The sequence below is a fragment of the Penicillium concentricum genome (genome assembly GCF_028827145.1).
Source record: "Penicillium concentricum strain IBT 3081 chromosome Unknown utg000001l_segment0_segment0, whole genome shotgun sequence".
In the NCBI taxonomy this organism is placed as follows: domain Eukaryota; kingdom Fungi; phylum Ascomycota; class Eurotiomycetes; order Eurotiales; family Aspergillaceae; genus Penicillium; species Penicillium concentricum.
This window is the reverse complement of record NW_026622754.1, coordinates 6,073,574-6,089,353: the sequence shown is the minus strand read 5'-3', so window position 1 is coordinate 6,089,353 and position 15,780 is coordinate 6,073,574. Positions and strand designations below refer to the sequence as shown.

At 50.8% G+C, this 15,780-nt stretch overlaps 9 protein-coding genes across 9 annotated transcripts; 7 read left to right on the top strand and 2 right to left on the bottom strand.

The window, feature by feature from the left end:
- Positions 1-231: 231 nt before the first annotated feature.
- On the top strand, positions 232-2,036 carry N7517_002337 (ribosome-associated complex protein SSZ1; the record flags this gene model as incomplete). The annotated part of the gene is made up of 3 exons (XM_056720067.1): positions 232-330; positions 385-421; positions 472-2,036. 3 exons carry the CDS (start codon positions 232-234, stop codon positions 2,034-2,036), a joined length of 1,701 nt encoding a protein of 566 aa, XP_056584202.1.
- Positions 2,037-2,854: 818 nt separating this feature from the next.
- Positions 2,855-3,777, bottom strand: N7517_002336 (SUR7/PalI family protein; the record flags this gene model as incomplete). Its single annotated transcript, XM_056720066.1, has 4 exons — positions 2,855-3,116; positions 3,176-3,358; positions 3,416-3,710; positions 3,765-3,777. The coding sequence occupies 4 exons, from the start codon at positions 3,775-3,777 to the stop codon at positions 2,855-2,857; spliced, it is 753 nt and encodes a 250-aa protein (XP_056584201.1).
- Positions 3,778-4,310: 533 nt separating this feature from the next.
- On the top strand, positions 4,311-5,484 carry N7517_002335 (uncharacterized protein; the record flags this gene model as incomplete). Its single annotated transcript, XM_056720065.1, has 4 exons — positions 4,311-4,376; positions 4,496-4,681; positions 4,741-5,046; positions 5,104-5,484. 4 exons carry the CDS (start codon positions 4,311-4,313, stop codon positions 5,482-5,484), a joined length of 939 nt encoding a protein of 312 aa, XP_056584200.1.
- Positions 5,485-5,901: 417 nt separating this feature from the next.
- Positions 5,902-8,382, top strand: N7517_002334 (tRNA methyltransferase RSM22; the record flags this gene model as incomplete). The annotated part of the gene is made up of 1 exon (XM_056720064.1): positions 5,902-8,382. One exon carries the CDS (start codon positions 5,902-5,904, stop codon positions 8,380-8,382), a length of 2,481 nt encoding a protein of 826 aa, XP_056584199.1.
- A 613-nt stretch (positions 8,383-8,995) lies between these two features.
- Positions 8,996-9,606, bottom strand: N7517_002333 (DASH complex subunit SPC19; the record flags this gene model as incomplete). Its single annotated transcript, XM_056720063.1, has 2 exons — positions 8,996-9,403; positions 9,475-9,606. 2 exons carry the CDS (start codon positions 9,604-9,606, stop codon positions 8,996-8,998), a joined length of 540 nt encoding a protein of 179 aa, XP_056584198.1.
- A 70-nt stretch (positions 9,607-9,676) lies between these two features.
- On the top strand, positions 9,677-10,323 carry N7517_002332 (F1F0 ATP synthase subunit i; the record flags this gene model as incomplete). Its single annotated transcript, XM_056720062.1, has 4 exons — positions 9,677-9,845; positions 9,927-9,956; positions 10,080-10,130; positions 10,259-10,323. 4 exons carry the CDS (start codon positions 9,677-9,679, stop codon positions 10,321-10,323), a joined length of 315 nt encoding a protein of 104 aa, XP_056584197.1.
- A 667-nt stretch (positions 10,324-10,990) lies between these two features.
- N7517_002331 (mitochondrial 37S ribosomal protein uS14m) lies at positions 10,991-11,539 on the top strand (the record flags this gene model as incomplete). Its single annotated transcript, XM_056720061.1, has 3 exons — positions 10,991-11,109; positions 11,225-11,396; positions 11,477-11,539. The coding sequence occupies 3 exons, from the start codon at positions 10,991-10,993 to the stop codon at positions 11,537-11,539; spliced, it is 354 nt and encodes a 117-aa protein (XP_056584196.1).
- Positions 11,540-12,242: 703 nt separating this feature from the next.
- Positions 12,243-14,046, top strand: N7517_002330 (uncharacterized protein; the record flags this gene model as incomplete). The annotated part of the gene is made up of 4 exons (XM_056720060.1): positions 12,243-12,310; positions 12,377-12,492; positions 12,565-13,110; positions 13,166-14,046. The coding sequence occupies 4 exons, from the start codon at positions 12,243-12,245 to the stop codon at positions 14,044-14,046; spliced, it is 1,611 nt and encodes a 536-aa protein (XP_056584195.1).
- Positions 14,047-15,222: 1,176 nt separating this feature from the next.
- N7517_002329 (efflux pump antibiotic resistance protein) lies at positions 15,223-15,618 on the top strand (the record flags this gene model as incomplete). The annotated part of the gene is made up of 1 exon (XM_056720059.1): positions 15,223-15,618. One exon carries the CDS (start codon positions 15,223-15,225, stop codon positions 15,616-15,618), a length of 396 nt encoding a protein of 131 aa, XP_056584194.1.
- Between the last annotated feature and the right edge of the window lie 162 nt (positions 15,619-15,780).

The window sequence follows — 15,780 nt, the reverse complement described above, 5'->3', positions numbered from 1 at the left end:
TGTATGAAGATGTGAAGCGTGGCGGTGCCCTGTTCGAAATCGCCACAGCCGCTATCGATAAGCACTAGCCACATTTGCGGCAGACGAAAATCTTCAAAAATCTTTTTCGATCGTTCCCCCTCAATCGAGATTTCCACCCATTATATCGGATACCCTCGAATCTACTTTCACGCCGTGACGTGAGATCTTTATTCTTTTAATCCAAAAAAAGTACATATCTACAACTTCGACATGGGTGACGCTGCCAACAGTGCCCCCGCCGAGGCGGAGCGCTTTGCTATCGGTATCTCGTTTGGTAACTCGTGCAGTTCAATTGCCCACATCTCGCCTGTACGTCCTATATTCATTTTTCGGGCTAAAGAATGGTGACTGACAAGTTCATAGGATGGCAAAGCTGAGGTTATTGCCAACGAGGAAGGAGGTGAGACCAATGAAGCCCCACGATTTGAGAACTCGAGTTAACATACTTAGATCGCCAAATTCCTTCCATCCTTTCTTACATCGACGGCGAGGAGTACCACGGCGCACAAGCCAAGGCCCAGCTCGTTCGCAACTCGGCCAACACTGTCGCATACTTCCGCGACTTCATCGGCAAGGAATTCAAGTCGATCGACCCTACTCCCTGCCACCAGTCTGCCCACCCCCAGCAGCAGGACTCGACTGTCGCTTTCACCATCCGCGACACCGAGAGCGAGACCCCCAACACCGTCACCGTTTCCGAGATCACCACCCGTCACTTCAAGCGTCTGAGAAGCTCCGCCTCTGACTACCTTGGTAAGGATGTCAACGCCGCCGTTATCACCATCCCCACCAACTTCACCGATGCCCAGCGTGAGGCCCTCATTGCCTCCGCCAAGGCTGCTGGTCTCGACGTTCTCCAGCTGATCCACGAGCCCGTTGCCGCTGCTATGGCTTACGATGCCCGCCCCGAGGCGACTGTTACCGACAAGTTGGTTGTCGTTGCTGACTTCGGTGGCACCCGCTCCGATGTTGCCGTTGTTGCCTGCCGCGGTGGCATGTACACTATCTTGGCCACTGCCCACGACTACGAGCTCGGCGGTGCCTCCCTTGATAAGATCCTCATTGACCACTTCGCCAAGGAGTTCATGAAGAAGCATAAGACCGACCCCCGCGAGAACGCTCGTGGTCTGGCCAAGCTGAAGCTCGAGTGTGAGGCTACCCGCAAGGCCCTCAGCCTGAGCAGCAACGCTCAGCTGAGCATTGAGTCCCTGGTCGACGGTGTTGACTACGGTTCCACCGTTAACCGCACCCGTTTCGAGCTTCTCGCCAATAAGGTTTTCAGCCAGTTCACTGCTCTGATCCAGCAGGTTGTTCAGAAGGCCGAGCTCGATGTCCTTGATATCGACGAGGTTATCTTCTCTGGCGGTGTTTCCCACACCCCCAAGCTCGCCAGCCTGGCCAGCAACATCTTCCCCGAGAAGACCAAGATTCTGGCTCCCGCCACCTCTGTCACTGCCATCAACCCCTCCGAGCTGTCTGCCCGTGGTGCCGCCTTCCAGGCTTCCCTGGTCCAGGAGTTCGACCACGAGGACATTGAGCAGTCTATCCACCCTATGGTCACCGTCACTCCTCACCTGACCAAGGCCATTGGTGTTGAGTTCACCTCCGAGACCGAGACTACCTTCCAGCCCCTCCTCAGCGCTGAGACCGCCCTCCCCGCCCGCCGCATCGCTCAGTACTTCGCCCCCAAGGAGGGTGGTGATGTCCTGGTCCGCGTGTGCGAGGGTGCCCGTGAGATCAAGGTCACCAAGCCCGAGCCCAAGGCTAAGGAGGACAAGCCCGCCCAGGATGAGGATGACTCTGACTTCGATTCTGAGGATGAGGAGGAAGAGGAGACCCGCGAGATTGTCTGGAAGACCGAGAAGCCCGTTGCTGAGCTCGCCGTCAAGGGCGTCAAGGCTGGCAGCAAGATCGAGGTCATGGTCCACGTCAACCCCGATCTCGGTCTGCAGATCGCCGTCCGTGAGGTCGGCTCCCAGAACGCTGTCCGTGGTGCCGTCAACGGCTCCGCTTAGGTTTTTTCCTCCGTGAAATAAAAATAAAAGACCTGGATTTCGTTTATGGTGTGATGATGCATGCACGACTGATAGAGGCTGTGATTTTTCTTTTTGTCCACGATTTGTACTGCAGTTATCGTCATGGAGTCTTTCCCTTTATAGTTCTTAAATAGACTCAGTTGGATGCAATCAATCAATACTGGTTCTCTTTTTCAGCTCACTTCACTCTGCTAGGCTTCGGTCATTTCCCGACATCCTTTCGCTTTCCCAGGACTACTCATCGAGAATCTAAGATATATGACTGTTTACAATTTACATTCCGGGGATAAAGTAACGGTAGAAATTATATTACAACTAGATTAGATAGGTTCGCAACCGAAAGCACAAATTCCTGCATAATCTTCAAATCGGAGAATCGTTGAACCATGGGATTCATCAACAAATCATCAAAGACTCGCGTGCCTTGAAACATAACCGGACTCCAAGACAGGGAGAGTATTGCGCGAAGAATGCTCAATTGCCACCTTATGCAGGAAGGCCGTAGACGTATTAGGCGAGTAAAGATCGTAAGGGATTCGTAACAACATCAAGTGAGTGTGGGTAGTTAAACCTTTCAGGCTACATCTGGGTCATTCAGGTGCAGTTGACGAGATCAAAGCAAAACAAACGGCCTCCCGAAGAAAGAATAAACTCTCAAAGGGGATATCAACGCAGGAAGACAAAGGCGTGTGGAGCATGGTCCGGAGATCGACAGGTTCAAGTCGACATTTTCTGGTGCCCCGGCTTGTTCTTGTCGAGATGAGGAAGCGGGCTTCTCATGGATAGGGGTCATCCATTTAAGCGTAGTTCGTGGCCTCCTTCTTCTGGCTTTTCACGCTGTTTGAGCGCTGCGAGGAGAAGAAACCACGGCGGCGCTCCGAGCGTCCACTGTATCCACTGCTAGTATCTTTCCGGCCGACGGCACCACCGAGACAGTATAGCAAGCAGGCAAGGAACTGGCAGACAGATGCGGTCCACATGAAGGCGAATGCCTTGACACCCAGGTGTGCGCCCTGGCCATTATGCTTGAATGCTTGGCGGCCCTGGACAAAGACAGCACTATGAAATATAGTTAGCAATTTGTTTCCAATCCCAGTGCTAATGGCAGTGGTACATACGTCATGAGACAGGTCGTGATGATCTGGAAAGTCAGACCGACCCAGGCCAGGAAACCGGAGAGGTAGCTGGCCACGCGGGTGCAGATGGCCAGCATACCGGTGAAGAACGAGCACACGGCAAAGAACAGACCAATAATGATGAAGGGGAACATGAACCGCGAGGTCAAGAAGTAGTGATTCGTTCTACATTGTATGGTTAGCACGGTCCGATGAATTAGGATATATCACTTGGCAACCTACCCGATAAACTCATGAGGGACATTTTGGGTGGTGTCGAAGTTACGGTGGCTTGGGGGGTCGAATGGGAAATTGACATGGGTATCTCCGCAATGATTCTTGCCGTCCTTCACATCACAGAGGTTCCAGAATGTCCAACGCGAGGTCGCCGGTGCACCTGGGATATTCCCCGTGTCCGCCTGGAGGAAGTAGATTCGGTTCAGTGGTGTGGTGTTGGTTACACCTCCTAATAGAGTGAGGAAGATCAACAAGATCGACCCTGCCATGAAAAACAGGCCTGTAAAGCCCAATGTTGCTCCTATAGATGGTCAGATGAAGGTATTATAGAGCTGTTGATCAGGAATTGACTTACTGCTGAAACCCATCTTTGGTTATTATCGTATGCCACACTTAAAAACTTTTGATTGAGGGGCTTTTGTCTTTTTCGAGGTTGTCTCGTATCTCCAAAGGGAATGAGCTCAAGAAGAGTGTCGAGAAACAAAAGAAAAGATGACAGAATTTGAAGTGGAAAAGACTAGCTGGTATAAGGCTGTAGGAACAGCCGGGGTATCCGGGGACCACTGCCCTATAATGACGAGTATCATCCTCTTCTCTTTTCAAGGTTTTCTACACCATTGAAAGTATTGACGATCATAACGTCATACTTGCACCTGATAGGCTAGCTGTTCATAGTTAGCGTACACTCTACTTTTTAACGCTATACCATTTTGGGTTAGTCTATGTGGTCCATGACGAAGTCAAGCGCGTCTAAGGAAACGACGTTACAGCTCTCTCACAAACATCGGGCCCCTGTGGAAAGAAGTGACGTGGACTAATATTAACGTTTCTGCCTGAATCCAGTTTTGTCCTTAACTTTGTCTACCCGAGACTGGTACACACTGCCCCCTACGACGTTGTAATGGCGACCTGGGCATACCCCCCACTGCCCACAGAGCAGATCAACCATGAGGCGGACACTGCGTTGGTATGTAAAAACATATATTGACCCTTACAACAGGCGCTCTCTAAGTGGAGGCTTGGTTGACTGTAGCTATGATCGGAGTGTGGAGCTTCTCTAGTATAATGCCAACATCTTTATCTTAGGCCCGAGAGTTAGAATGGCTCTTGCATTCACTACAGGATTCACTTGCCTCATTGAAGGAAGGTCTCCAAGAATGCGCCAACCTCCTAGCTCCCCAAGAACCGGGGTCAACCTTGGTGCTATCCTCGCTGCGGTCGGAAAGCGTGAAGGGGTTTGTGACTAGAGTCGGCACTAAGGTCGTGAAGGGTGTATGTATACCGAGTCTTGTCCGAAGAATGAATATGCGACTAAACCGATTTCTCTCTAGGATGTTCAACTTCGTCTGGCATCGCTACCGCCTCCTCGAGGTGCCCCCAGCACCCGATTGAACCTATCCCAGTCCCCCGAAGCCCCAGAACTAGTACTTCGACAGCTAGTATCGGTTCGAGACCTTGTGGCTCAAAGCCTGGATATTGTGGATGTGAGCACGTGGACAGGCGATCCTCTCAATGCAGGCTTCATTTTCAGTCAGCTACACCTCTTGCTCGAGACGATCAGCGAGGCGCGACAAATGTTGAAAGGAGACAGCGATGAGACGCGAGGCAAGTGGTGGGATACCAGTGCCACTGAAAATGTATGTTGACTGTCCGTGACAAAAGTTCTGCAATATTTAACTAATATGTATGCACAGATGTTTGACCCTCCGCTTCCGCCGCATCTTTCATTCCATCTCTCTATCACAGACTCTGCCCTGGTCCTTATTCTTCGGACTCTAGAGGCTACTGCCCCCAACCACACGCCAACTGCCTTTTCCTCGGATATCTCCCTGACTGGGTTCTCTCTACGTGATCGGATATTCGGGTCGCGAGCGCCAACCCATGATGAGGCCGGTAGCCTTTTTCAATGGCAGGGTGAAGAAGTCCGTGTCAAAGAGAAGGTCCGGGTAGAGAGTCAGGATCCTAGTCTGATGGCGGTCATGGCGAAACTATCAGCCCTTGAGCACGAGGTGATGCGGTGCGTTGCTGCGCTGCGGATTGTCATGGGTGATGAAGATACGGAGAGCGAGGCTTAGTTATTTAATTGATACCCTACTGAATTTGAATTATGAACAGCTCCTTGTTGTAATCCCTGATATGATTCGGTACTTAAGGCAAGGCCTTTAAAAGTATTCCAAGGTTGAATAGGTGGTTATTAGATATATGTATTCAGCCATCATGAGCCTAGGTCTAGAGCTTTGTCAATCGGGTGAATTTTGTATAATATACCAATAAATCAGCATATAATGTACAATATATAATATTACTGCCGACCAAAAAGATCCATGGATGTTATACAACATAGATTTAAAACCGGGTCCAAAGGGGCGAGCCAATGAGAGGCCCGCAGTTTGTGATGGCCGCATGGCCGTCTTGGCATCAATTTTCTGGGCTTGGCCATTTTTCTTTCTCCCTCAACCTCTTGAAAAGGGATTGTTGACAAGAGCTGGAAAATGTTATCCAGGTCTTCAGCATCAGGCGCCGGTCGGTCACAATCGCGCGACCTATTTCGCACCTTTGCCCGCCCTCCTGGATCGCGACAGCTCCGCGGACCTGTTAATCGTTTGACACCTACACAGCAACGCACTCTTGTCCAAAAAGCGTCGCCTTTGGTCGCGTCCAACGGTCTTGCGCACCGAAGAAATACTTCCGACTATGCGGTATCACAATGTCAGCCTCAGCGGAGGTTTGTGTCAGGCCCAGCGTCTTCCGACTCGCCGCCTCAACCCAGCCAATCCATCGAACCGGTTGATATCAATACCCTGATCGATCGAATCGGCGAAAATGAAGCGGAAATGGCACAAATACTTGGAGAGCTGGAAATTATGGGCGAGGAGGGCGAAGGAGACGAGCTCATCGACCTGATCAACCAGCGCGACGAACATACCGCAGAGTCATGGGTACACTTGATCAAACAGCGCTTTGGAGATGAGATGCCAGAGGGCTTGTTAGATGACGCCGAGCTTCAAATATATGCCCGCCTCTATGGAGAACCAATTATTCGGCAGGAAGTCGAGTTAATGGCCGAGGAGGAAGAGGAAGATATGAGCTTGCTCCGCGAAGATGGACAAGGAGGATGGGAGGAGGTCGATCTAGAAGAAAGCGCCGCCGAGGACGTTCCAGTCGTGTATGATATGGATATTTCCCCCGAAGAGCAGGAAACAATTGCCATGCAACGGACTAGAGAAGTGGCAGAGCAGTTGGGCGGCGAGATCATGCTCGAGGAATTCGAGAATGAGGCAGTCCCTGACTCTGCTCCTAGAATGCACCCCCTCACCCTCGAGGGCAAATTCGGAACTGAGCCTACAACTATCCATCTGCCCAAGGATACTGTCACTGGTCCCATATCGGTCATTCTGTCAGAATTCTCCAACAAGCACATCTCTGAGACTGCTCGGCGCCTGTTTGGAGGACCGGGATTGCCACATTCTAGTACAACTGCGCCTCCGCGTGCCCAATTACCGCAACTTCCTGTCGCTCTGAATGCGTCGCAGCGTCAAATGGGAGAAATGGAGGCCAACGCATACCTGGCAGCCTTGTACCCTGGAATCTACGCATCTACACTCAGTGTTATGGTTGAGATTCGCAAGCGATTAGGCGTCGATTGGATCCGCCGTCTCATCGCACAGGATGGTGGGCCAAACGTTCTTGATGCCAGCGGTGGTGGTGCCGGCATTCTGGCCTGGAGAGATATCATCCGCGCAGAATGGGAGCTCATGGTGCCCGATCACCCCTCGGGAGCACCCATCCCCTTTGGAAGATCAACTGTACTGACAGGCTCTGATGCCCTTCGGCGACGCGCTGCTGTCATGCTGGACAACACTACCTTCCTCCCACGGCTACCTGATTACGTCCATGTGCGCGAGAAGCCTACAATTGATGACTCGCGGAAAGCCCCCAAACGCAAGCAGTACGACATCATCATCGCACCCCACTCTCTTCTCGGTCTTGAAGAAGAATATGAACGTAAACAACACGTAGAGAACCTGTGGTCTCTGTTGAACCCCGACGGGGGTATTCTCATTCTGCTCGAGAAGGGCCGCCAGAAGGGCTTCGAGGCTATCTCAGGTGCTCGTGAAATGCTTTTGAAGCGCCATATCGCAAGCCCCGGCTCTACCGAATACGACAACTTCCTCGAAGACCCCGACCAACGCGAGGTCATTGAGAAGGAGCGTGGAATGATCGTTGCCCCCTGCACCAACCACTCAACCTGCCCGATGCACAATTCCTCAGGTGCTACCAAGGGCCGTAGGGACTTCTGCCATTTCGAGCAGCGATACATTCGCCCTCCATTCCTGCAGCGCATCATGGGAGCGAAAGACCGCAACCACGAAGATCTCAAATTCAGCTACCTCGCCGTGCAGCGTGGCGTAGACCTCCGACAAGACCAAGCAATTCGTCAAGATGCCGAGACTACAGATGCCGCGTTCGAAGGATTCGAGGACCCCGAGGAGTCTGATATCCCCAACAAACCAGCCTTCCACACTCTATCCCTCCCCCGCGCCATCTACCCACCCATGAAACGCCGTGGTCATGTAATCTTCGATCTCTGCACGCCTGCCGGCAAAATCGAGCGCTGGACCGTCCCGCGCTCCTACAGTCGCCAAGCCTACCGCGACGCCCGCAAGTCTCATTGGGGCGATTTGTGGGCTCTGGGAGCCAAGACTCGCGTCCCGCGCAACCTGAACCTTGGCGAGAAGCACGGTGAGGGTAAGAAGGAGCGTTTGGCTCGCCGTGCGGCGGCCAAGGCTTCCGAGGAAGAGGGGGAGTTTGAGAATGAGGGAGAAGAGGAGGATGAAGAGTATGATGTTCATGACTCGGATGTTCCTGATGTCCCTGTCAAGAAGAGGGGCCAACATATTCCCAGTTGGAAGAAGCATAATGATAAAAAGAAGGTTCGCCAGGCTTCCAACAAGCGTTCTGCCGACGAATAAGTGGGTTTGATTTGGCGCAGTACTTTTGTGAATTTGGATCGAAAACATGTACTATACTACTACTGGCAGCATTTGGCATTGGGACTGGGGACTGGATCTTGTACACTAGGATATTATTCTCGCACTTCTACAGATGTAAATATAGCATCTTCACTCTAATCAATGTTTGATATGTATTCAATTGATTGATACAGTATCCAAGGGGTCATTTTTGGCTCGAGTTCATCCATCCTTTCTCCAATGAGATGGTCTTGGTGGAGGCCGTTGGGGATCCCGCTAAGTCGGTTGTGATGAAGCATGGTCTTGTCACGACCTGTGGGGACTGTACCAGGCCCGAGAAGCGCCGATATTCATTGGAGGCATTTCCTCATTGGAGCCCTGCAATGAACTCGGGGCTTTTTAGAATGCACCGGGCGTGAGAGGCATTGGTGTTCTGGGAAAGACCGTCGGTGGCTTCGACTTGGTGTTTTTCTAGCCAGAGTTGGCGAAGCACACAGTCGAGAACGACGTGGATAGAAATCAGACAAAGGTCACGTTGGAGCCAAATTCTCCTCAGGCCAGTCGTTTTTCGTAATAGCAGATATTCATATCTCGCAAAGTGACACCGCCACATTCACTGCGCAGCCATACTCTTTCGCAATTGTCTTTGCTTCTGCGTACTCTGCAATTCCAATCGATCAACTGCAAACTTGAGCCGCTCTTTCTTCTGCACGAGTCTCCTCAGCTCTGCTGCCTTGGCTGCTGCTGCATTACCCGACGAGCCAGGGCCTGGCCCCGCCATGCGACCCCGCAGTGAGCTGCTCTGAGGTTGGCTGAGAGTAGCTGATGACCGGCTCTCCGGAGTGGACGATAGTCGACCTTCTTGCAGGTCGCATTTCGCCTTGAGGCCTTGTTCGCGGCGCGCGAGCTTTTCAACGTGATTCGATGATAGTGTGAGGAGGTGGGCGATGCTGGGGGTGATTTCGTCAAGGAGAGACTGCTGCGCTTCGCGCAATGTAGGCTCAGGGAGGAGCTCAAAGTGCTATTCAAAGATAAATGGTTAGATTCATAGCTTCTCAATTCGTTTAGGAATGAAACTTTGGAAGAACATACTCGCGTCGTCTGGAGGACTTTACATAGACGAGGGTAATCGCTCACGCCTGAATCGAGGATTGATATAGAGTTGTCCAAAATCTGGAGAGAGGACTGTAACGAGGTAACTGAGGAAGACAATGAAGACGCCATAGTGTGTGATTTGGAGCTTGATTTGGAGATGATTGTTTACGGTCGGGATAGATCGGGCGATAAAAGCGGCATGACACCGCCTTTAAGGCGGCGTGGTCTCGGGACCGGGCAAACCTCCCAAACCTCACTTCTCCTCTTCCGTCTCCTGCCTCACCATCTTCCCGAATACCGAATTCTCCCCGCATTCGATTCACCTGTCACAATGTCTCTCCTCGGAAAGAAGTTCCCCGGCGCTCTGGGTACGTGTTTTGTGCACCTCGATTACGACTTGTGGGAGAACGATATGAGGACCAATGACTGACGCATATGTTCACTTCCAGCCAAGCCTATGGCTCCCTTCTTCGCTGCCGGTACGCATACCCTTTAGATCCCGAAATCCCCTGATAATCCAGAACGCATGGATTGTCATTCGGAATGCCGCACCTTCGAAGCGGTTGTTAATGGAACATTACTCTAACGATTCTCCTCTCCAGGCCTCATTGTGCTCTACGGCGTCAACTCTCTCCAGAACGCTCTGTCCAACAGTGAGTCCACTCCGCGCAGCTACACATAAATCATCGACTATTTTTTGGGTCACATGCGACAATATCCACGAAACGACACTCCGATGACCGTCTACGAGCATAAACAACTAACCTTCAAATCCGTACAGCCGCCCAGTACAAGAGCGACCCCCGCAACCCTAACGCTAAGCCCGCTGGCAAGGCTGACCACTAAATGGGGTCGAGAATGAATGCATTTTGAGATCCCATTTGTTCGTTGAAGAGGAGCGGGACGAACCGTCGCGATGTGTGGGTGGACGGAGATGGCCCTGGTCATCAATGGCCGGCTTGCACTTTTTGTGATTACGATGCAGGCAGTTTTCCCCTGTCCAAGCATATAGACTACATATACCCACCTCGATGGGGGTGACTTGGGTCAATTCACAAGCTGTACCAGTACCATTCTGAGCAAGTCGCTTTTTCCTTCTGTAGTGTCCCTTCTGCTGGATAATATCCCATCGGTCAGAAGAGGAAAAGTAACTTAAGCCGAATATTCCGAAGTATGTTGTATTATGGGTAAAGCTATAGGGTTTGTGGACTCTATACTTCACATCTGCTCCATGCCACGCTATGTCACGTAGGGCTAGCTTTCTACTTCCTTTCCGACCGTGCAATCAGTTAAAATTACCCCTTATTTTCGATGTGTTGTTTCATTTTAATTGTAACAGCTATCCATCAAAATACTAGCAGTAACATAGGCCTTTGATGCCGCTCAGCGTGAAATCTTGCATCAAAGCACGCTAAACCCGATCGGGCATCCAGTTTTCGCCAACTCCGCCTGGCCGAAGCTCAGTCATTTTCCGACCTCAACTCCGCAATACCCCCCAATTAAACACGCCAAAATGACCAAAATGGCAGGCCTTTTCCGGCCCAAGAAGCTGGACCTCTCTGGATTCGTCAACACCCGTTTGATTCGGGACAACAACAAGCGCATGGCCTTCGAGCAGACCGAGCCCGAACGGTACGAACCCAAACCTTCTCCTATATGATCTAGCTTGACCGAGGATGGATATCCCGGGCTGGGAAATCCTTGCTGGGAATTGAAACACAAATGCTGACTCTGTCTTCATTTGCAGCCAAGCTCTCCGCTACATGATCCGCAACACCTCTCTGTCTGGCCGAGTTCGCGCGCAGGCTCAGCTCCAATTGTCGCAGATGCACGCCTACACTCGCCCCACTCAGATCAAGAACCGTTGTGTCGCATCAGGCACTGCCCGCAGTGTGTTCCGCGATTTCAGAATCAACAGAGTGAGTGGAAACCTCCGATCAATGGCCGCATCTTGTCCGGGGCTTTTGATATCATTTCGCTAACACACTGTCTTCTCCAGTACCAATTCCGTATGCAGGCCCTCGCTGGTGAACTTCCCGGTGTGAGAAAGGCCAGCTGGTAATTGTATGATATTGTTGCCGGCACTCTGTGGTATATGGAGAGCTCTGGTTGAATTGTTTGCACGATGGCGTTTTCTTCTTTACTTCCATTGGGTGGAAGTATGTACAGTATATGCAATTCTTACAAAGAAATCAAACTTTTCTTTGTCGTTCTGACTCCTCCGCTACTCTCGGCTTGTCGGCATTGACTTGTTGACAAGCTCAAGCATTGCTTTGGCCCTGATCCTCGTTTGCTGGTGTTGTGAGATCAAGCTTTCTTTGTTGAGATCATGTCAATTGGGTTGTTTGCTTCCACTATGCCGGCCAATCGCAGATCAGCCTTGTTGGTTTGAGTGATACTTTTCCCGGTCATATCATCTTAGCGGCGTAGATCGAAGTTTCAACTCATAGATCCTCAATATCAGGGCAAGGTACATTGGCGTAGTCCGTTGGCAATCGCATCACCCGCGGTCACTGAGCCAATGGGAAGCTCGTCGATGCCTGCCATAACCACGTCGTCGTTGACTGTTGCCCCGTCGACATCGCGTTGAAAAAGCGCGGCGCCTTCCAGTTTCTGCGTGCTTGATAGTCCCCTCTCTCCTTCTCTCCTTCTTCTCTTTTTCTTTCCCTCTCTCCCTTACCTTCAACCATCACTCATCTTCCCCTCTTGTTGCTTTGACTTTCTTTTCAAATCAATCTCACACATTGACTTGAAGTATCGCAACAATGAACACTATTCTGGGAGATCTTCTCCCTGATGACGTGGTCTTCGCTGAAGAGCTGCTGGAGCTTGGGTAAGCTTTTCATATCCAACGTGACATTCCCAGCCTTGGAGGCTAACAGTCGATTGAATGACACAGGTTTGTCATCACCGACGATGACAGGATTCGCTACGTCGGTGCCCCGGACCAGGGCCCGCGATTCAAGATTAACCGGAGTGCGCGTATCAATAAGGCTCACATTGAGGCCTTGCATAGTTAGTTAGCCCTCAGATCGATTTCCATAGACAATGGTTTTGATGAATCATCTCGCGCTAACAACTTCACAGAGGCGATCCGTACCATCATCATTGACCGGCTCCTGGGAATGGGCATGCACTTTATGAAGGTGCCCAAGGGCAGCAAGCGCCAGGTACCCATCCTCGTGTCGGGCAACGTTGACACTGCGCCTCGAGTCGTTGTCTTCTGTGGCGAGATAATCGAAGACCTGGGTATCTTCTCGTACCGTGACGTTTGCGACGAGGGCGTTTCTTTCGGTTCGATCCTTGGCTTTGCAAAGGCTCTGCTTGGTGAGAATGCCCAAGATTCACCCAATGCCCTCATCCTTGCGAACGCCGGCCAAAAGATCTGGTACAATTCAGGTTGGTACGCGATGACCGAAGACAGTTATCATGGTCACCACAGCGCCTCTGGTATGGACCGCGAACGTCCACTGAGTCCTCGTAACATGCTCGACAAAGGCGGCATCGTTGAGCACGTCCGGAACATCTTCGAGGGACTCTTGATTCGCAACAACTTCCAAGTCGATGCCAAAATCGACGTCATTGGCCTGTCTGAAGGCGGCCATGCTGCTATTACATACCTGAAGAGCCAATGTAAGTTTCTGACTGAATAATATAAATGGGAATTGCTTACTGACATGGCCGCTAGGGAGTTTCTGGTCGCCCAACATCTCCTCCCTGTCCCTCATCAACCCCGAGACTATTGCTAAGACCGAGACCAAGATTGGTGATCTGAAGGATCCAAAGTCTTTCTCCTGGTTCATGAAGTACCGCTGCCGTGGCTGGGCTGTTTCTGATAAGCCGGTTGGCACACGTGTGCCTGGTCTTGAACTCCTTCATGGTGGTTGCAACACGTACTCGTCCGGTGAAAGCACCAAGTCGTCTTGCATGGTCACTCGTGGTATGGCACACATCTTGACGTGGATGAATATCATGCATGAATGCCCAGCGGCGATGGAGAAATTTGATGTGGTGCCTGGCAAGATTGATCCCGACAACGAAGTTGTTCCCGCTTCACTGAGCGACGACATTGAGCTCACTGGCGGCAAGCTTGAAGGGCACGACCTAGCGACCCTGAACCACTTCAAAAAGCTCCTGACTGGTGTCATATTTACCGATAAGATGGTGACCTTTTTTAAGGACAAGTACACCGATGAGATGGCTAGCTTTTCAAATGACAAGTCGAAACACGGCGACAATGATGACACTTACGACGAAAGTGAGAGTTCGGAAGGTGACAAAGTTGAGAAGAACGACGAATATGATGATCTTTCTGATCTTGTCCCTGGTCCTGCTGACCCGTCTCCTTCGGCGGTTCCTTCCTCGCTTCGTGACGCTCTTCCCGACATTGTCCCTGCCGAGGTTCCTGATGCTCTTCCTGTCACGGCTCCTGACGCTCCGATTCCGGAAGGTGCCTATGCCGATGTCATCAGAGGCCAGACTGGCCCGTTTGATCTCAGTGATCTGCAGGATATCCGAGAAGAGATTGGAGAGGATCAAATACTTCAAGTGTGCCCTGCTTCCTTATGAAGCCACAATGCGCGTTGGGTTTATCTAGGGATGGGTTGTCTCGGTTTGTATTTCCCGGTGTTTCTACCGGTTGATTTTGATTTTGATTTTGATTTTACTTTTATTCTCTTTTCTCGCGCGCAGATTGTTGTTCTTCCCTCCCTACTTGAGATCATTTCACCAGAAAACACAGAAAAGCACAAAAAAAGGAGGGCACTATCACCATCTACCGAGATAGCGAATGAATGAAACTTTTTATGCTAATTTTCCCGGTCAATTTCACTGTATGCACCTATGCATATGTACATGGTAGACCGAATAATGTCTGCCTTTCCTATCTGGGATGCTGCTATATGAAAGCGCTCAGGCACAGGATATGTAAGTGTCAGCATGGGCTCAGTCCCTACATGTAGTTTGATAATGGGAATAAAAAGTACATATACGGTGTCCCGTAACTAGTGTCACCAGTTTTGGGTAGAATAGTATGGGAATACCACACTGGGTTACCGATTATTTTCTAATAATCTCAAAAAACGGAGTGATCACCACTAAAGTGCAGAACCAGTGCATGCCCAAGTTATATAGAGCTGGTGACTATTATTACGTAGGAATATCTCTTTGGGCCCCTAGCAACCTATTCGTACGTTTACCCTATCGCATTAATCATTCTCTATCACTGGTTATATATAGAAAATCGATATAGAAGTTATGCTTTCAATAGGTATTCTATAGTTTATAGCTAACAATACCTTTCGGGGAACAAGGCAATATATTGTGGAATCTAGTACTAGGAAATGTAGGTATCATATGTTGGATGATCTCATCTCTCATTGTTTGCTTGCAGACTGATTGTTTGCTAGACACCAGGGTATAAGTACCCTGCCTTTTCATAGAAAGAATCAACAGGGCAAGCCATCAAGGGGTTTTCTGCCTCCAAGTCTGGCCTATCAATCTTACCCACCCAGTTGGGCATGGTGATTGCATCCCAAAGGTCACCGTCATCGGATACTATACGCACTTCTGATCATGTCCTCACTGATGTCCGTAGCCGGAGCCAGCTTACTGAGCTCGCTGCATCCGTCCTCCAGCCTCGCAGACATCCTGGGGTCTCAGGTGGTACTGAGTTTCGGCATCTAGCTTGGAGCCCAGAATGCACTGGTCGACCCGTCCGTGGTTTGCGCTCCGGGCAATGTAATCATGGCCATTGCAACGCTCTGCTTTCTGCAAATGCTGTCCAGCTCGATAGCTCTGATCATTGGGCAGACTGTTTTCCACAATCGGCTGTTGGAAAATTTGCGTAGCAGCGCCCCGTCCGTGGACTCCCTCGTTGGAGAAGGGGCGACACTACTGTGGGATCGCGTCCCGTCGGAACTTTTGGAGTCAGTCCTCAGGGTGTACCGCAAGACGGTCATGCAGACATTTTACGTCGGCGTCGCCATGTGCGCTCTGTCGCTTCTTGGATCGGCCTCTATACAGGGGAAGCAAGTCCCGGATAGGAAGGACGCGGGAGAGGAGGAGGCGCCCGACAGCGATACCCCTGTGCCGCCTACGATAGAAGAAAAGGCCCATGCGCCGCCTGTGGCAGAAGTATAGGAGTATCCCCTGCATCTTCTATGTGTGTTCTGAGCTACCCTATCTGGGGGCTTTCAGATTGGAAATGTACTGTTGCGTTGCATGTTTGGGGGTCGTATAGTAGTAGACTTGGATGAGATAGTAATGTCTATCTTGAATGTCACCACCATACTCATGCCAATG